The 22,310-nt window shown below is 35.9% G+C and overlaps 1 protein-coding gene across 5 annotated transcripts; it reads right to left on the reverse strand.

Annotated features, from left to right (window-relative positions):
• Positions 1-122: 122 nt before the first annotated feature.
• Positions 123-18,977, reverse strand: LOC144452128 (uncharacterized). Of its 5 annotated transcripts, none has more exons than XM_078143157.1 (4): positions 18,860-18,977; positions 4,103-4,639; positions 3,419-3,520; positions 123-3,202 (listed from the first exon to the last, which is right to left on the reverse strand). In XM_078143157.1, the coding sequence occupies exons 2-4, from the start codon at positions 4,590-4,592 to the stop codon at positions 1,926-1,928; spliced, it is 1,869 nt and encodes a 622-aa protein (XP_077999283.1). In that variant the 5' UTR covers positions 4,593-4,639; positions 18,860-18,977; the 3' UTR covers positions 123-1,925. The 5 variants fall into 5 exon arrangements, with proteins under 5 accessions (XP_077999283.1, XP_077999282.1, XP_077999279.1 ...); XM_078143156.1 differs by lacking the exon at positions 18,860-18,977 and adding an exon at positions 12,856-12,991; XM_078143153.1 differs by lacking the exon at positions 18,860-18,977 and adding an exon at positions 6,546-6,776.
• Positions 18,978-22,310: the final 3,333 nt, after the last annotated feature.

Here is a 22,310-nt window from a genome sequence, read left to right on the forward strand (position 1 = left end):
ACCAACTTTTCAATTATAGAAACAAGAACAAAATAAATTGAAGAAAAAATCGAATTTATTCAAATGAATAATGATACTTCAAGTCAATATGATATGAATGCAAATTTGATTCAAATTCGTATTAAGCGGGCAAATCTACATTTGATTGAAACCCAATTTTATGTGTTTTTACAAATACTGTCTAAAGACTTCTCTTTCAATCATTTTTTAAAAAGTATTAGACACTGGCAATAATTCTGATACGTCAAAGACTGTCCCCTGAACAGTGATATCAGATAACAGGTAGAAATACAAATACTAGTAATAATTCGTTTTGAAAGTCAACAAACAAACATACAAAACAAAATCATGTGAAAACGTCAACGCCAATGTATCACTAATGATTTAGCTGAACACCCCCCTCCCCACAGCTTTTCAAACTTAACGCCAAACATCTCAGCTAACATGTTGGCTTGATCTAGTTGGCAATGAAAATCATGTAACTGTCGCTTCTTAAAAGCCATACGAAATCGGCCGCATTAAAATGTTCGCCACAAGGGGCTCAGTTTTAGTTGGTTATGTTTATGGAAACACCACACAAATAAACACGCAAACAACCCAAACAAACAGACAGACAGCACAAATCAACCAACACTGACAAACACGACAGACAAGAACGAGAGCGTAATCACATATGAACACCAAAAATGTTTCTATGCAACGAGAATTACGATATGTTTTCATATCTGATATATGTAACGATCACTGTAGAAATACTCCTCCAGTGAAAAAAAAATTCCTACTTCATATGGGAAAAAATATTGTTGCTTGATCATATGTTGCTATCAAACCAACGACACCACATTCACAGTACTAGTCCCAATCTGCTACTACGCCATCTAGTGGCAGCGAGTGAACCAGGCTCGAGGTTCTAGTACATAGTCGAAAGCTTTCATAAATGCTTTTCGTATTTACAAACAATTTTCAGTTTGTTGATATTGATATGTAATTACTCTGTCGTTCGTGTTTGTCAGTGTTAATAGGTATATTTTTGTCTGTTTTACTTTGTTTTCTCGTAAACATAACTAGCTAACCCCCCTTGGTTATACAAGCAGGGTGACCCTAAGCAACCTAGCTGGAACTACTTAATTGAAATATTCTGAAAATATCAAAAACAAAATGAATTAGTGAAGTTACCGTGATAATGTCAATGGACTGAACAATGTAGATTGGTGTAGTGAATTTGAACTTCTCATAGAGAATATATATGTAAATGTCACCTGTCAATCATTCGCTATGCCGCAGTCTCAGTTACACAGTCACAGACTTGTCGTTGGGGGTTTACGCCTAATAGTTACGCCCCAAACGAGTTTGGCCATAAAAGTGAGAGCCCTCAACGACGAAAGTCTGAGTAACAGAGACAAGTGCAGCCGATATTAATTTTGCATGCGCAGTAAAATCCGTGCACTTCAAACTTTGCATAGATTTTAATCTCACAGAAACAGAAAATATCTGAGTTGCATCTTATCCCTGAAAATAATTATTTTCTTTCTTGGTGCATATACACAGCGGCAAGTATTATTCAGTGAAATGTACATTGAAAGTAACCTTAGCTACACATAACAAGTCTTAATAAACCTTTTGAAAAATGCCGTCTCAACTGTCATTATCAAAATGATATGAACGTTGCATTTCAGAGCATAGGGGCCCGTAATATTTCTTAGATAGTTGTTTTCCTTGTCTACAGGCTAAATATAACAATGTTTTGACTATGAATATATTTCCCCTGTCTTTATGGAAAGAACAGAATATCTAGTGTATATTTACTTTTGTAGTAGCAGGATTCGAGTGATATTTTCCAAATCTAAGCAATAATTCGTATTACTGTGTTCCCGAGTTGCATTGACAAATGGCGGTGTTTATACGTAACCTCGGTATATCATAGGTTACGACAACTCCTGAGAAGTATTTGGTGTCCCCATGCGGACAATAGCGAACTTTCCTGGCAATCTCAACGACGAACCACGTTTAGGTCGGCGTTTCAATGATGAAAACTGTCCAGCTTTACCTTTGCGCCTACTTGAAAATCGACGGCGTAAAGAGCGCCCTCTAACGTACAGAGATCTATACACATGAACGTTTTTCCATTGTCGAGTTTTGTAATAGTCCGTTAATTGACCAAGTCGTCGCAAACTGTTCATTATGGCGGTTGAAGCAAGAGATATGCACATAGAAGTCAGAGCCAAACCTAACACTGCGTAGGCAATAGACAGGGTTAAAATTGTACCCTTGTTTTCAGGAATGACGTCACCAAACCCGATCGTACTCAATGAAATAAAGCAAAAATAAAAGGATTCGAAGAACTTCCACTTTTCAATAAGAGAGAACGCAAACCCCCCGATGCCCAAATAAAGTAAAAGAATACAGACTGCAAGCCAAACTGGAAATTGGAAAGTCGCTATCTCGCTTTCTTTGACCCCAAATCTCGCTGTTGCGTCGTTGGTGACGATAACGTTGGACTTTGTGCCACGTGTCATGGTCATTTTGCTGCGAGTGTTGGCAAGAGGTTCTGGAACTAGTATAACATTTGACATTGAGTGAGATGATTTACTTTCGTCTGATTGTACACTTTCTTGAGAAACACATAGCCCGCTTTTATTAAACACTTCTAAAAATTGTCCACTTGCCCGCCGAGAGTCGCACATAGAGTCGTTCATTGTTGAGTCACTATCATGGCCTGTTTCTCGATCGCGATCTAAACGAGGTGGTGGGAAATCTTGCTCACGTTTCTCCCTCATCCGGGACACCTTCACACCGTCACTTGGATCACTACGCAGGTCGGGCTCACTACGGCTAATTTCGACTGTAAAGGCAGAATCTCTCATTAGACGGTCCCAAGTTCTGTGAGGCAAAGCGTTCCTCGATCCCGGTAATTTTTTGCCATTCGTCATTTTAACACTGTCGTCTGTAGCAAACCCAGACCTTGGTTCTGGCATCCTCATATTGGGTATACCATCTGTTGTGTCTTGTGATACAGCTGCATATTGTGTGTTTGTGGTACTTACAGTTCGTCGTAAATTCGGGAATGATTTATTACCTAAATCTTCAACAGTTATAGTAGGAGTTGCCTTCGTTGCTTTCTCCTTCGTTTTCTTTTCTCTTTCCTTCACTTTCCGCATGGTTAGAATTGCACAAATTTTACCCCATCTTGCCAAGAGTGCACCTGGAACGAAAGTATATAAAGTGCATTACAAACCACAGAAACCTTCATCTGTATCTATATTATCATACAGTCTGTGCGATGATCAAGAACTTCAAAGTATATCAAAAGCTCTCTCTACTTAACTGGAGTCAAAGCCATTATACCCTTCGCAAACGATTGTCGTCATTTTTCAAAATTTTAAATCCCTTCAGAGTGCTTGAGAAGTGATCAACTTACCGATATCTGTGAGCACCAGTAAAGTTAGAGGTACACCCATAAATGCATAAAAAATACACAAGACACGTCCCAGAATTGTAACGGGGGCGATATTGCCATAACCTAATAACACGAGAGAGAGAGAGAGAGGGGGGAGGGAGAGGGAGAGAAAGAGAGAGGGAGACAGACAGACAGACAGACATACAGACAGACAGACATAGAGAGAGAACAGCAAAAGAAAGAGAGAACAGTAAATAGAAGATTACTAAGTAGTGCATTGTAATAGTTTCCCTGTATTCAAAAGATTAGATTAACATATGTAAATGTGCGATTTGGACCGGTGGCTATTAAGAGCAATATATATATATATATATATATATATATATATATATATATATATATATATATATATATATATATATATATATATATATATATATATATATATATATATATATATATATATATATAATCGTCATATCTTACTATTAGCTCTAAATATTATGGTCGCTATTGTCTTTAAAAGTCCAATAGACGTACACTATTATTAAGTTCAAAATGCGATATTGGTAAAGTGTTTCGACGAAATCAATGTTCGTTGTCATCTTGACAAATTGTATATATGTGATGGATGAAAACTCGGACATTTGGACTAAAATAGGAAAACACTGTGCGCTGCACGTTATAATCGTTAGTTCTACTTACCAATTGTAGTTATTGTTGCTGAGGAGAAAAAGAGAGCACCAGTAAAGCTCCAATGTGGTTCCCCTTCTATGGAAACTGAAGGACTATTAAACAGTGTATCTTCCCATTCTGATAAGTAACTTTGTATCATCTGAGTTCCATTTATTCGACTGTTTGTATATGCAGAAATATTCCATAGCGTGTCAATCAATCGTTCACGTTTGGCCACTAGTTGGCGCCGTTCTTCCAGTTCCCACGGCGCCTCTATCGCCTTGAAAACGAAAGCACCAAAAATGACATAGCCAAGAAAGAGTAAAATTAATCCTACATGGGATGAGATGACATGAATCCATTGCCGTGGATGACATTTAGTTTTGAAGTTTTTTCTTGTGAGAGTCAAATGTTTATTGTGTGATGACGTTTGTCGTTCAACATGATGAATATCAGAATTCCCGCCATTCTGTGAATGTGTTGACCCCAATTTGGAATCCATTTGAGCGAAAGTAGACATCTTGTAATAGTTGACCAGAGATGTTCAGGTTAAGACCATCAAATCATCTGTAATAGAATACAAATAAAATAAATTTATATTAAATTGAACATTTGGAGGAACCACAAAATATGTGAAATTTCCGTCAGTGTGATCACGATCGAATGAAAGGAAGTTGTTACACATCACAGTAAAGAATAACAACAGTGCCTTGAAGAAGATTTGGATTAACACTGAGTTCTTTCTCACTGCATGACCGAATTATGCTACTCCGACAACAAAAGACAGCTTCCCAAGTCATAATGTCACCGTATTTTAAGCAACCAGTATAGACTCGTTATGGCCAATCATAAAGTATTCGTTGTACATTTGCAAAATAATTGAAAGATGAAAACCAAAACATCAGTGCCATCAGGCTATATACAGTCATGCTTCACGGGAAAAAAATAATTTCCTACCCAAACAGTGAAACCAGTCTTTCGTGTACACGACGTTGCTTTCTACTTACACGGATGTTGCAAAATGACCAAGTCGTTGTGTGCGATGCATTAGCAATACTTTCAGTACAAAAATCTTCTGAGAAATTATACAAGCGTCCGTTCATGATAGAGTCAAAAAGTGTAAGTGAAACCTTAGTCGTTGTTTTCATAAATTGATGAATGGCGGAAATCGTGGGATGTGTGAGCAGATGAATAATATTGACTTGCCAGATGGCATAAAAAACCGATATGTGTATATGTAGATTACGTCATCACTGTATTTGAATCACACTATAACACAACGTCACATGTACATCCGCCCACAGATGACCTTCTTTAATTGATCACGTTCATCGACAGACTAAAATATTCGATTCCTCGTCGTTGGCGCTCATGTTATTAAACCATGGAGCAGTGGTGAAAGGAGTTCATACAATAACAAATCCTTCATTTTGATTCACCGATTCAATCGTATAAAAAAAACATTATTATAGAGATAAACATAGTAAGAGAACACACAACTTAGATAATACAGTAGATAAGAAAATCTATTAACATCAAATATCTTCCTACGTTGATATTGATATTTGCTTCGATCTTTCACTTCATTTTTTTTCAATATGCCCACACATATCAGAAACAGTAAACATCCCACTCTCCAATGTCTATGATGCGACATACTGAAGAGGAAAACCTATGAATGGTGGATATCATCTTACGTTTTATTGATCTTTCTTTAGACCTGCACTTCATATTTTGAATATGCCCACACACATCATGAAACTGTTACAGTAAACAACAGTTTTGTCGATATTGCAATGCATTTAGTCAATCTGAAAGCTCAGCTTACACGTGTTTAGGCGTAATTTATCCAGCATATATATATATATATATATATATATATATATATATATATATATATATATATATATATATATATATATATATATATATATATATATATATATATATATATATATATATATATATATATATATACACACATACAAAACTATTACGCTCTGCCACTGCGGTATAGAACACTGTCTTAGCAGACTGATACTCACCGAGTTATATATATATATATATATATATATATATATATATATATATATATATATATATATATATATATATATATATATATATATATATATATATATATATATATATGGCACTGGTAGTATTGAACGTACTGGAACATACCTAGCCACCACTTGTAATTAACTGAACACAAACATGATATGACGATAAAAATTATAAACAATCCGATGACGTAATTTATCATACGTATAAAAATGTTAAAGAAATTCCTACATGTAATAAACTGTTTTAACAATGCCAAAAGACAATTGTAATGTTACAGAAAACATTCATCGACATTAAAATCATTTTAAAATAGCTTAATCAAGGTTATTACAGAGTGTATGTAAATACTTGAGTAAAAAGCTGCTTGTTCCACTTTAAACAATTAACATTCAACTATTAAACTTACTCTCAGTCCACTGCTGCCTTCGTTGAATTGTTATCATGTTACGCATTGGAAGAAGTTAAACTGTAGCCATCAGTTCAGCAAGTGTCTCTGTATACATTTTTATCATGAACTCGCAATGATAAGGCAACACCATTTGCCATGACAGAGCCATGCTGTAGTCAGTTGGCATCCCATGGGCTCTATTACCGCTGAGACCACTAAAAGATTTTAGTGGTCTGAGGTTACCGTGCGTAGATTCAAAGTTAAATATTATTAAAAATAAATGAGTACATAATTACATAATATTTAGTATGGTTGATGTACAGACCAGCTGAACATTCCTCTTCTACATCCAAACACACAAAACTATTTCAATGCATATGTTGTAATCGTATCTATGACAGTTACCGAGTTAACTTCTATCATCGTACGATCATAGGATAAATGAGCAGACAACAGCTGGAAACATCTTGTATATGCGTGTTATTAATTTGACGTCAATGGAAATAACGGGCGCCTGCTTAAACGTGGATGCGTGCCCTGTCTATTATTTCATCATTTATTCCGATTCAATTTGTCATCATCTTCAGGTCGTGCACGTGGTTTGAATAAGTGTATTTATGCGAATTGGCAATTTGCATCCATTCAAGTCGTACAAATGTTTTGTACATTAAGAAAGAATTTATCAAAAAAGCGCTTAAGTATCGACCGTCATATTTAATTCAAGTATTTGTACACAGTTTTCTCTATGCTGTCGTGGGGACCTTCTTCCTTACACCTCCCCCTCGTTGAGTGTATCTACGTCATATTTTGTAGTCGTGGTGACACATCTGCGGTGCTTGATCGTTTTGATTTATTCATACCAAATATGGAAAACGAAAATATCACCCAGACACTAAAATTGTAATCAGGAATCAACGCACGGTCTCAATTTCACTTAGTAAATGGAAAGTGAATGAATTTAAAATTCAAAGGGGAGTTGCTCCATCTCATCTTTGATAGCATTATATGTTATCAGATATTATGTTGTGTTGTGTTGTGTTGTGTTGTGTTGTGTTGTGTTGTGTTGTGTTGTGCTGTGCTGTGCTGTGCTGTGCTGTGCTGTGTTGTGTTGTGTTGTGTTGTGTTGTGTTGTGTTGTGTTGTGTTGTGTTGTGTTGTGTTGTGTTGTGTTGTGTTCTTTAGTTCAGAGTAGGTTTTAACAGTTCCTTTAAAAACGGCCTGACCTTGACCTTAACTTTGAAGGAGACTAATTAATTGTATTGAACGGAATTTGAATATTTCAGTCTACCAGACTGAAAGGTACAAGTAAGTGAACGCGTGCTTGGAGTCATTGCAATTTATTACTCTGAACGATAACTAAACCCGCGTCCAATATTCGAGATTGGCTTCGCTACAAACGTTGCACTATTGAGTGAGAACTTTGTAGAAATATTATACTTGAAATATAATTTCTATAGAGTACTTTATACATCCGAACTCAAATAAATAATCGTAGCGGACGTGCCTATATTTGTTATCTCAAACGTACTAGATGACAGCAACCGAATGGATTTCCGCGTCATTACATCTGATTGAACGTAAGATGAGATGAGATGAGATAGATGAGGAGGGATGACTTGAAGGAGTACGTGACAAGTGTCGCTTGATTTGTTTCGCAGTCTGGTGTCGTAGATGCTCCAGACATCATCCATCCTGTCCAGCTGATTGGAAAGTCACAAGATGCCTTGGCTGTCACTTTTATTTCGACAGAACACATAGTCATGTCTTTAAATTGTTTACTATTTTTCGATCATTTTAAGAGAGAGCAATAAACACTTTTTATATCTTTTATTTTGGTTAAATCGAAGTACCGACAAACATCATGAGCCATTCTCCAGTGTCAGAGTTATGTTCTACTCTCGTAAATGTTCTACTGTTGCCACAAAAGGGTCTGGTGGTTTTACGACTATATGTTTAACATGTACAACTATGTATTCAAGATAATGTGATCTTTCACTACCCTTATAAATACTTCATACTTTCCTATTCAAAATTTGATATTCATTAAAAACTTTCTAGAAATGAATGAATCATTTTCCGATTCAAGGATTGCACTGTGAAAAATAAACGAATTTCATATATTGTTTCAGAAAGATATGAATCATTATAACGCTAAATCTGGATATATAGCCATCATAGTCACTTAAAATGCATGTCAGTAGGATATTTGCAGGAACAAGTTGAAAGATACAATGTACAACCATTTTGCAACAAGAGTATACAATATATTGTCCTGACTACTCAAGAAAGAATATCTCAGACAATCTCATTAACATACCGTATCCAAATACGCATGTCAAATGACCCCTAGATCCGGGACTTTTTGTCGCAGAGCACATGACACCTGGCTAGAGGTCAATGCACACCATGTTGTTAGCATTAACACTATGATCAACAAAAATTCTTTTTACACAAATTTGATTAATGAAAATGTTCAACCAACCAACCAACGTGATATATAAGCTTATGCCCTCTTCGCAAAATCTGTCTGTGGCCGGCCATAGGCTGGGCAGGACTTGCAATTGTCAGTGAAACAAGCAGACGATCATGCTGATCTAGTCGGTGTCTGCAGACAGACGTGTTTACTTTCGAATTTCTTTATTTCTTTAACATTTCCGACGTGGTACGTCACATATTAAATTATCAACCAAACTTAATGAACTGTTACAACTCGGTGAATAGTCCGATGACAGAATTCATTCAACAAACATATTAACATTTCCACAGTATTTCTTTAAATGACTTGGTTACATGTTAAGAGTCAACTGAGTGTTTTCTTAAATAACAGGAAAAGTCTCCTAGAATGCTTGTTACAATAATACAATAATCTGGTGACTTAGCTGTGACGTCAAATACATATTTCCTTGCCTCGTCATGAATACCGTCCACTTGGTGATAACAACATACGAACATCTGGTCAAACGTGCTTTGCATTTTAGGGTTTTATGCAACAATTCACTTTAGCAAAGTTTCATAAATGAAAATCATAAAGATTGCCATTAGTTTGTTCAAGAAAACCCTTCTCAGCTATAATCAAGAAAACAGGGATCATCATACAATTTTTAAAAACATAGATGTCAAAATGATTCGAAATGGTCGTTGAATAAAGTGATAACAACGGGAAATTCACCCCTAGAGACATTTTATATAAAACGACCTGGACAAAGCTTTATAATGGCAAAGTACTTTAAAGATCTATGATTTTCAAGTATATTGTTCCTGATGCGAAAAATTAGTTAATGATCAATGTTGACATAGATTTCAGTTATATCGACGATTGCAGTGGAAAGTGAAAGATGTTTATATGTGCCGTCCTACTACAACATTTCAAGACATGCTCTCTGGCCGGACAGACATACCCACTTCTCCCCTCATCCACTCAGCTCAACGCAAGTTTTGCCTACTTGAATGATGACTGTTTTCCTCTCCCACTGACCAATTCATACAAATATCCCCTCCCTCTGAAAAATCTTGTAGAACAGCTTCGTTGGCCGCACCTGAGATTGTCAGGGCAATAAATGTTATCAGCTACCAATAACTGAACAGGGGGAAGAAAGAGAAATTACAATAGATGACCGTTTATTGTTTTTTTTGTATCGTACACAATAAATGTCAGTCCTTGCTGTGAGGTCTGTAATAGCTTTAAGCATTGATTTGTAGCAATTCATTGATAAGTATTATGTAAATTTAATACGTCATCACATTTTGATGAGTACTGCGTGTTTAGCCTCAGTGGGCACCATCTGGAGGAGGCTGTAGAGATGAGTCTTTCCGTCTGTCAGTATTTGCGATTAGTATCTTTAATGCATGCACACCATGCCTCTGTCCTGATTCGATTAAACTTGGCACAAATATGAAAACTAAACGGCACACATAAGAAAATCGTTTCTATTATGAACCTATCTTATTTTAACGAAAAGTCACCATAATCACAATTATCAATTATTTGTATAAAAGGTCAAGAATTGTATCGTATACAGATACCCATTCAAACATATATGATCGTTAAAATAGTAATATTAAAATTTTATAATATGAAATATTATCTATTTCTTTAAGACGTTTATAATGGGAATACATCATGCTTGCTGATTGGTTAGTTATAGTGTCAATCATCTTGAGTGAATACTACGAAATGCAATCGATTTCTCTAAGATCTTTTAAATGGGAACACATAATACTTGCTGATTGGTTGGTTATAGTGTCAATCAACTTGGGTGAATATTAATCGATTTCTTTAAGACCAGGTACATGATAGAGAATGTTGTCGAAATGTTTTATGACACATTTCAATTATAACTGACAGCCACACTCAGGAAATGTAACATGAAGTAATTCTATGGATTCATTCCATCCAAGTGTCTATTGTTACGTTTGACAGACCTCACTTGATTCACTCAAGCCCGGCCATTCTCACAAATTACCGGAGGCTCACTTGCAAATGGAAATACACCATCACTAATTGATCTAATAAATACTCGCCGATCTATTTCCGGTTTTGGTCCTGTCATTAAATCGTTGAATCGCATACCAGCAGTATTTTAAATATCAATTTTATACCAAAGTGGAGAGGAGGGATATCCATTAGAATTGTACTGCTTCAAATAACGAGTTTTACTTTTCTTCCAAATTATCTCTAATGTGGCTAGCGACAATGTAATACAAAATTGAAATGAGAAAAACCAAAATAGATCTAGATTAGTGGACATTCAATAACATGTCTTTACATCAACCAGTGAATAAACTTACTGTTCATGTGTTCACACCAGGGACAGAGTGTTCATTAGACCTCAAGGGCATTAAAAGTCACATAACCCAACTACTTCCTTGTTATATTTCTCTGTACGTCACTCATTCCCTTGGTATATCTAAAATTGATTGGAACGGTCGTCACAACGTCGACACATCTTACGACCCAATATAGCTCTGTATCATATGATCTTATGACACCTTGAATAACACTGTAGTGTGAAGATGGCAAGCGCTTAATGTCATTAAATTTGAGAGATAAGAATCGTGTAAAATCAATGTCAAGTACGTGCTTCATGGTCCACTTTATATGCCCACGGTTATTTTCAAGTCCAAGTTACAAGTAGTTTGTTGTTTTCAACCATAACTTCCACCACCACCACCACCACCACCACCACCACCACCACCACCACCACCACCACCACCACCACCACCACCACCACCACAACAACAACAACAACAACAACAACAACAACAACAACAACAACCACAACAACAACTTTGAACCTTTTACATTTCATACTCCATACAGTTACAGTTTGTATAACAATCCCACGATTTTTTGGTCAATGTGTTTTAAAGACAGACTTTATTAATTTTATTTCATTTTTAAACATTGTGAAGAGCCTCTGAATAATAGCAGTTTGGATTTTGGCACTATACAAATTTATCTTCTGTATTTTTAGTTATTTACGTATTTACTTATTTCTGACTAATAGTATAAGCATCCGTATGAGCATGGTGTATTGTATGGTATAACTATATTTAAAAGAATCATTTTTATGTTCACATTTCTATACAAATATAACTTACTGCATTCATTGAAGTACAAGGTACATAGGAAATCAATACATGCTTGATAGAATGGGAACGAAACACCACGGATCAGAATCTATCTGGTGTAAATATCTAATTACACATGATATATACTGAGTGGCAACGGTGTTTGTCTACAATGCGTTCAAATGTTGTACATATGTTAGTTTGCCGCGTCACGTACATTTGACCTTACTTGATCACTTCATGGACTCCATTCACTTCGCTAGTACGAGGAAGAATTTTACTCGGCATATTTGAACTCAATATCCGTTACCTTTAACCAGAAGCATGGTCGCATTTCAAGTCGATTTACAATTGTATCGCTCGTCTACTGTTTTACCGTCATCAAATTTAAAGTCAAATACATACAGATTACACAGCAAACAATGGCAAGTTGTTAAAGGCACCCATTTGCAGTCCTGGCAAAAACACTGTAGTGTATGCTTTGTAAAGAGAGGCAAATTTCGGCTCCACAGAAACAAAGAAACCACAGTTGCAATGATTATGGTTGATGTTGCATTCTTTCTACAACCAACAGTCTTCATCAAAACAACTGTGTTGTCTTTGTTCATGTACGAAGGGCTGAAATTCGTCTATACCAACACAACAGTCTCTTTGCCGAATCTGTAATAATATGTATGTCAAATTTGATGAAATCAGAAGAAAAGCTGGCATATTCTACGATAAATATAATTTAAATACACTGTATTAAATACACCTACCGTTACGGATACTGTTAAACCATCGATATGAACAAATGTTTAACCTTTCGTGTATTAGTGAGTGGCACAATTTCTAAGTCGCTCCAGTAAACACGATGATTATGGCTGACGACAATAGTGTAAACGACACCTTCCAATCAACTAGTGATGTCTGGACACATGTGTGGGTTATACATGTATACTAAACGCTCTGACTAAATCATAGTAAATGTAACATCATTCGACTGTAATCCACTCCTGCGAGAATCGCGCCCTCTGACAACAGTTTCATTTACTTTAGCAAGAAACCATTCAAGCAAAATCAGATAACAGAAATGTAATTATTTCTAGCGCCGGACATGTACGTAACGTAAATAGTGTCCTTCCTTTTCCGCATACCTAACTACAATACAGTTTCAATTAATAATTGCAAATGTGAGTGACGTTTATTCCCTATCCTGTAACAATCCCTGAATCGATTTACTTTCGATATTACTAGTAGAATCCATATATAACCAAGGGAACTGTGTGCACATGAAGCCAACAACAAAAGTCGATTGTACAAGGAGAGAATGGCTTAATAGCAACTTGTCAATCATGTTTATTTGTAGATATTATCCACGGCAATTATATGTCATTACGTCGAATTAGATATAGTGGCCATTTTGTTTAGGCTCGTTCCACGAAGAGTAATTTGCAGTTATTTTGACAACTGCATGGGCAGTCTCTCGATCAAGAATCAGCGTTAGTGATGATTATTATCGAATACGTGTTAGATATGTCTGGAAATGCCACAATTGTAAACCTCATTTTCAAGCTAGTATCGTGAACTTTACTGATTTTTATATCACTTGTTTTTACATGTTGTTTTTATTTGGAACTTCTTTTCACGATTTTAACCAGTGAACACTGTTCGCATATTTGTTTTTGATTTACTTGTATATTTTATGTTCAGCGCATTTGATCGAATTGGCCCATTAGAAAATAAATAAAACTTTGAACTACTTCAAACTCAACACGTGCTTGCTTTGATATGATCAGTATGGGAATATTCTCACCATGTTAAGATTGCAGTAAAGAACTCTAACAACGCGCCAGTAGTATAACACACACAAGCCAAGTTGAACGCATTCGAACAAAAAAAATACGGGATTTATATCCTGGTTGTTCGACTTCGTGACAACCTGTGTCTACGTCATTGATTATGTGATGCTCGAAAAGCGAGGCTTGTGGATATATAATAATACTCTCCGTTGTTTTCTTCATTCAGCCGTAAAATATACTCGTGCGCAAGTGCTTTGTCTCTTTTTGTCTTAGACTAGAAGTGACAAGGTCCCTAAGGTCACTCTTATTTTCCTTGTCTGAACGAAGAAAAATATAAGCGAATATTAAAGCTTAATGTATCTTGGGACAGCAAACATTCTATGGTCGTGTAACATGTACATGTACGCAACAAACTGACATCTCCGTCACTATAGGAACGATGTCCATTTCAAGACACATCACTGACGTCAACTGTTCTATGACAGGACAGCAGAGATGTCACACTAATATCTGTCACGTGGTATGCACGTGAATAGAGGTTGATCATGGGGCTCTAACAACATGAGTCATCTCATAGATAGAAAAAGTACAACATGAGTAAAACAATTCTCTGCTATAGTTGCTTCAAAAGTCAAGTCGTGATACCTTTAAGTGCTAACTCCATCAACAATTCTCGCTAAGCTTTATCTCAGTGCTAGCAGATCAACAATTCAAAGCCTCGGGTATTAGGGATTATAACACCTGCTACAAAGACCTTATCCAATCAGGTTTTCGTATCACATTTCTGTCTGCAGGTACAAAACAGTCTAGGAACACGGTTTGAATGCTTAGTAATTCTACCCGCGTACAGTTTACATGATTGAACATACACAGTAGTAATGAACTATTAAGACGCGTCATGCTGGGGTACAGTTTGGAATTTGTGTGGTTTTTGGGTGGTTGAATACGTTTAGACGTTAATCCGGCCGTTCTAACTACTCATTTTGAATACTATTTACGGATTGGTAGAGCTCTAACTAGGAATTCATATATCATGGTAAATAAATGACATTATTATGTAATTATTTGGTTACTAAAAATAAATTAATAAAAAACTCAATCACTAAGCCTTTTTGTGGGTATTAAACCAACATCTATCACATTTCATTGACCCAGATTTGAATCTAAATCATGGAATGTTTAGTGTGTTTTATGTTTATGCATTTTGTACACCAATTTCAGCTAAATTGAGTATGCTGTACAACAAGCCTTAAACTGTGTATTGTTATTTTAGTATTCTGTGTAAGGTATAAGTTAAACAACACAAAGTCGTAAGTTGTGATGCAGAGAAAAGGGAGCTTGTATCACGTACCTTTGTTGATAACTCGACTATTTATCACAATTTGTAGCCTGTCTAATGACTGAGCATGCGATTCTGCAATCGTAAGATCAACCTAGCAACACAGTCACAGATCCCGTCAGTAGAGACAGTCTAATATATTCAGGAATGCAACGTTCACTATCTATAACCTCTCTGTAAGGAGCATGAAAGTCTCGCGCCCTGTTCATAAAATGACCAGTTGTTTCTTCTACGTGAATTTGATAAAACTAGGAGCATTTCTACATACTCTCTTATACAATAATATCAGTATTTGACCAAAGCTTTCTACGACCAACAAAATAACACAATTAGTATAGCAACATATATACTGGAACTTTTATGGTAGCTTCTACACGATCATCGACCTTGGAATGATGGCAGTGTGGGTGGAAAGGATACATATGAAATGAGAAGTTCACACACACAGAATGCATCCCATGTGTGATATAACAAACCAATCTATCTGTTTTTTTCCCAGGCCTTCATTTTGACGAGGGCACCATTTTGACGACTGGGCATAAGAGGTCTACAGTTTGACGACTAATTTGCCAAAAGGTCTCAATTTTAACGGCTTATTTGACAGAGATATCTATTTTGATATCTTATTTGTCAGAGGTCTTCAGTTTAACGATTTATATGAAAGAAGTATGTATTTGATGATACATAGATAGGGGTCTATGTTTTGATGATTTCTATCGTCTACTCATCGACGGTATTCTTATCGGTTCTATATTTTGATGACCCATGTCACCAGAGGTCCAAAAGTTGACGACACACGTGTCTATATAAGTTGATGAGTGTACTTGTCAGAGAACAATAATCATTTGACGACTAAGTTGTCACTGTAACTAGGGACCTATGGTTTGACGACATACTTGTCACAGATCTATATTTCACGACATATTTGCCAGATAGCTAAAATTTGACAATATACTTGTCAGGGGTCTATAATACTAAACCTATACTTGTCAGAGATCTATGATTTGACAAAATACTTGTAAGAGATCTATGATTTGACAACATACTTGTTAGAGATCTACCGTATTTGATCACATAAAAGTATATGTTTGACACCTATGTCTTGACGAAAGGTTTACAATTTCTTACAATCAAGGTTTACAATTTACGACAAATGTTATTGCACTTACAAATGTTACTGGAGGTCATCACTCGGAAACTGGAAACCTCTCGATATCTCAATTAGAATAAGCAGCTTACAATTGACTAAACAAAGAATTGGAAAACAAGCAGAACATGAATGGCCGACGGATATACACGTGTACAACCTGTGACCCTGTGATATAGTAACTATCATATTTCTGCACAAGCAGCTTTTTACTCAAGTGAAAATACTTAAATAAAACCCTGATTAAACTATTCTGGGATCATAATGTTCATGTTAATGCAAACCTTTCGTGACTTCACAATTATCTTCTGGTGTCGTTTAGAATAGTAGGTTGTTTAATAGCGATTTCCTTGACATCTTTATGCGTATATTTAAACTAATGAATTACGTCATCGGATCGTTTATAAGTGGTCGGTCGATTTCAAGTGACGGGTATGTATACTCCAGTAAGAAGAACATTACTAGTATACCTTTGAATATACAGCACAAATTACGCTCACAAACGCATAAATTCAGCCTGTGCCCCCTTAAAGTACAATCGGCCTCTCAGCTCGAGTAATTCACTTTCGTACACTATTTGAATCCATAGTAAACTCAAATTTCTTGACATTTGAGTTCAAAACACATACCTTCTATATCGACACACACACACACACACACACACACGCAGACGCACGCACACACACATGCACCCACACGCAAACGCACACACGCGCGCGCAGACGCACGCGCGCACACACACACACGCGCACGCGCAGACGCACGCACGCACGCACACACACACGCGCGCACACACACACATTCACTTGAGTGTAAAAGTAACGACTAAAACAGTCTTTAATAAGTACGATCCTTGACGTTTCGAATTAATATTCTCCAACAAAAGGCTAAGGCAAAATATATGTGAGTAAACTACCCAATAAATACCTGTGTTACAGTGTGTACTAAAATAGAACTTGGAGCATTTCACAAAACTACAAAACTGTATGCATTGCTGTAATGTATGATACTCACAAAAAGTGGTCTCGTAAACTGTATCGCTACTCAAAATATCTGGAGATATATTAAAACTATTTTGTTGCAAATTATGTAACCTTGTAAGTCATGTATTGTTTCCTTTCACGGTGTGTCTGAATATGTTCAAAGAACATATATAGTCTGTACTAAAATATGTTTACATAAACGTTCACGTATTTGGCCAAGTCTGAGTACCCTGTACTTGTATTCGAAAATGCTCAACGTTTATATAGCGCTGATTTATCGGCAAGTTTCGAATTGTGATATCTTATGAGTTGATATCGCAAAGCACTTCATCAAAGTGCTTTAGTGCATCATTTAGTTCAGATAAGTTTAGATAAAAATGAAGTATTGACATTACATAGGTCTTACCTCTATGACGCCGATGCTATGGAAACAGTCGTTTTGAGTTTGCAAGCCTGAACAGACTGTAGAAGTCAAAATGGCGCCATGTTTTATCTTTCGTGAAGGAATCCAAATTGCCAACACTGTTTTATCGCTATCCAGGGTTATTTCAGAAAACAAATTCAAGGCCACAAGACTCGGATGTTTAAGATTAACAACGACTACATATATTGTCTTGTGCATTACAACAATAAAACATTTAAGATTACAATAGGGGAGTTAAACACGGGGAGCATCATTTTTCATTGAAGCCAAGTTGGATGTCAGTTACATTTGTACTATAAGCTTACTACCTAATTACTTCAGAGGCATATGTTCTGAATTACTGCCTATTGTACTATTAATAGGAACCGCATATAGATTTGCTATGAGATACTTGAATGGTGCTTTTTCTGTTTAACCAAGCACGACATTTTGCCCTAGTCCAAATGTACTTACTTATGATGAAATGGATGTTCACACGCGTTAATAATTTGTTGTTGTTGTTGTTGTTGTTGTTGTTGTTGTTGTTGTTGTTAATATTTAGTTGTGCTATTTGGGGGGGGGGGGTTTACAAAATTTTGCGAAGCACTCGTTATTCCGTTTCTTAACTAATACAGCATTATCATTTGCTTTAGCGGGCTGATAAAAAAGACCGGAAAAGCATATAATGTTTATAAAGGAAAAATTATGTTACTTACTTCGCAATAAAAACCCGTTGTTTCGCTTAACCGACTGAGCTACCTTTCCCTGTTATATCAGAGATTGCCGATTCAATATGTTCTATCAAGTCATGGACATGAGAAAGATCTCCGTACTTTACCCAATTTCACTGATGAAAAATACTGATTGTTCCAAATCGAGCACACAGTCAAGTGGCACTGATTGGAAAAAGACGAACGAATTCAAATGAGTAATTGCGTATCACATGTTTGTGTCATACAAGCTGAACGTCTGTTGTACCGTCTGCAATATCTTGAAACAGAAGACGAGTTTAAAACCAGATATGTTGGTTCAAACCCGGGTTCAAACCTAATTGTAACTTGTATGTCTACCACCAACAATAATAGAAACATTAACATGTGCATACTCACTTGACAACGTCATCGCGGAGGATTTCACAGATGGCTCGTTTCACCCAGAGGCTTTTAGCATTCTTACACGGTATGATACGTTCTTAACATCGGTAAAAGCGCCATTCGTCCAATAATAATTCACCCAGCAACCTTGTTCGAGACTCCAAGAATACCAGTCATATATGATCCTCGTTCAGGCCGTACATTTAAAAAGACTTTCAAACAGCTTAAATTAATAAATATCTACTTATGGCGTTATTGATCTAGATACGTTTATAAAGACAGATCACGTTGTTCAGTTCATCGCTGTCTGTCAGAAGTTACTTGTAAATCTCTATCTAATCTTTGAATACGCTGTCTGAACATGGTAAATTGTTTTCTTCATTCCCGTGAAAGGTCACAAGATGACATTGCATGTGTAAAATAACATGGTCGGTCATCGTCCGGTAGGCACAGTGATGAGGTTATCGTATACATCCGGGACTGTTATATCACATACAACTGCTGAAATGATCACGAGTCAGTATAGTCACAAATGAGATGAGCCTTTTCTTCCACGCCAATAACTCAAGTTGCTGATGTTATCACCAATGAAATAGAGATATCCGTATAACGAGCGATGATGGGCGATTATCCCATCCGTCTAAAGTATTTCCCAGTGGAGATCAACAGATGACATGAGTGTTCTGATGTAAACGGTACGGTACATGTAGTGAACTTGCTGTGAAGGGCAAGTCATGAGAGAGGGAGAGACAGGGAATAAAAATGACACTGTGAAAACATCTGCGTCCTTCAAAATAACGTCACTTATAAAGTCAATCTCGGGAAGAGGATGTAGGCTACAGAAATATTTAAAAAAAAATACTTCTAAAGATGAAAGTTCTGCTATTTTTGATACAGTAATTATTGCATTTATTTCCCCGAATGAGAGAATAAACAACAGGATGTCAGAATGTAAAAGGTATATGGGTTTGTTTTTACATTTTGTTTATTGACTGGGCAAAGGTTTTATTTTTATTTTTTTCATTTGTTTTTTTTGGGGGGGGATAGATAATTCTGTGTTTCATCAAAATTACAGTGGCCACATTGATGAGAAATGTATGTGTGTGTGTGTGTGGGGGGGGGAGGGTTAGATAATTCTGTTTTTCATTAAAATGACTGGCCACATTGATGAGAAATGTGTGTGTGTGTGTGTGTGTGTGTGGTGGGGGGGGGGCCTTAGATAATTCTGTTTTTCATTAAAATTACAGTGGCCACATGAATGAGAAATGAGTGTTTATTTTTTTTTTAAATTACGAGACAACATTACTGTATTTTCTACTTGAAAAAAAAACGCGGGACAAAATGCACCAAGTCTGTGTTGTAACTGAATAAATTGCAAAAAATAAAATAAAATAAACTTGTGTAAAAAGTTTGTTATTGTACGTACAATAAACATTTTACACATTAATTCAACGTTTTGTAATTTATTGAGTTTGAAACGACTTGATGTTCTTTCAAATTGTATTTTCAAGAAGAAAAAAATATAGAGTTGTTTTGACAATTAAAAATCCCAGATAAATAGCCAATTTTCATCCACGTGGCCACTTTAAAATTTAACAGTTGTCACGCATGTCCCTATTAAGTTTTTTTGTTTGTTGACAAACACGATACGTCATGTCACGATCACTATGTAAGCTCTTGACTATCCAAGTTTCTGACCACCATGTTGGATTTTGTTTTGCATAATGCAAGAGTTCGCTTTGAAAAGGGTCGTTCGTAAATCATATAACAAGTTATTCTAGTTATCAAAAACATTTGCCATAGAACTGTAACAGTTATGGCTTCGATGAAACATTTCAACTAAACAAATATACTAATGACCTATATCTATGACAGGAAGAGGATACAAATGACAAAAAATGAAAGCCACACTTTCAAAGATCAAAGTTTAATATTTCATGATTACATCTACAAATAATTCGTAAAACGAGAATAAACCAACACAGAATGTCAGAGTTCAAAGATGGACTTTCCCTACAATATCTATCGATTGACCAAAGATGTGTATAGCTTGTTTGTTTGTTTGTTTGTTTGTTTGTTTGTTTGTTGAGGTCAGGAGGGGTAATACACGTAGATAATAGATGTTCCTTTAATGTTCATCGCTCGTACGATATGTACATGTCCAGATTAAGTACTTCAGGATTGTTGACTAACATGGTCACGATACGTCGCGACCACATCATATGTATGAAATAGTTAATACCCATCTAAGTTCGGACCACAATGTTTAATTTGGCTTGTTTTTACTACATTAGAATTCACTGAGGGATCAACTCCTTAGTAAATTGTGTACATATCTGTTCACAAACAAAGGTTTGTTTGGCGCTCCTAGTTACTAGCTAAGTTTTCGTAGCGTGGGTCCCCGAGGACCACGTCTGCGAATCAGGCAACTGCTGCTCTTTAAATTCGAAACTGACTCAATCAAATGTTTCGAGTAATGTTTCGAGTTTGTTTGCAGTCAAAAAGCACTAGTATATTTTGATATATTGTATCATTAAAATCCTTTTCCATGTTGTGACTGTTAAAAATAGCACTGTCTGGTTACGACTATATAATTTATCCAGGATAAGAAATGTGATAATTCCGTGTAGTTTATTTCCTTTATAATTGACAGATAAACGTTATATCATTATTTTATTAAGGGGAAAATTGTCAATTTTGATGTGGTTTGACGAGGTACACATGACTCTTGAATTCACTCTTAAAATATTTATAGTGGCAATAGGGGGTTTAAATTATGGAACATATCTGCTTAAGATATCAACAAATCAAATTGGTTGTAACATATCTGCTTCAGATACCAACAAATCAAAATGGTTGTTATACTGAGTGAGAATGTTGACCACGTGACAATCAGTACATGTTCAAAGTGGCACAGAGTTTGTACTTTTTAGCGAACATTTAGGTGTATTATATAGGCATGGGTTCCAATTCAACCAGACACTACGAAATGAGTTTATTGATATTTAAACATTATAGAGTTACAACATGTCATTGCTGGAATTTGACACGATCTGACTCAGAGGTCAGAGGTCACATCCACCTCTTTATTTCTGCGTCAAAGTAATACAACCCTTGTTATAGAAGGTTAACACATGTCAAGTCATCGCCAGATTTTCCTATATATTTAAATTTATATTTCCTATATTTGTATAAGTTTCTCATTACAAATAAATTTTAGTGAGTTCAATCACAAGATGTTAACGACATGGTGATACCATCGTGACGTAAGCCGAATATAGATATGTACGCTAATAACCAAATGCGGGTATAAAGTTACATGAACAAAAAATGGTATTAATGGTTTTCTAAGTGACTGATATAAATTTAAGGCCGAAATAAACGATACATGTAGTTCATCTTCTAGTTACATTTACACCAAAACGTTCACAAAAATACACATACCTTCAGAAATAGAAATAGAAAT

The sequence above is a fragment of the Glandiceps talaboti genome, chromosome 22, assembly GCF_964340395.1.
Source record: "Glandiceps talaboti chromosome 22, keGlaTala1.1, whole genome shotgun sequence".
Taxonomy (NCBI): Eukaryota; Metazoa; Hemichordata; class Enteropneusta; family Spengelidae; genus Glandiceps; species Glandiceps talaboti.

Coding starts and splice junctions, on each gene's coding strand:
- LOC144452128 (XM_078143157.1), bottom strand. CDS start 4,592: ATGTCTACTTTCGCTCAAATGGATTCCAAATTGGGGTCAACACATTCA. Junction 3,521..4,102: donor AGCAACAATAACTACAATTG/GTAAGTAGAACT, acceptor TCGTGTTATTAG/GTTATGGCAATATCGCCCCC. Junction 3,203..3,418: donor ACTGGTGCTCACAGATATCG/GTAAGTTGATCA, acceptor CTTTCGTTCCAG/GTGCACTCTTGGCAAGATGG.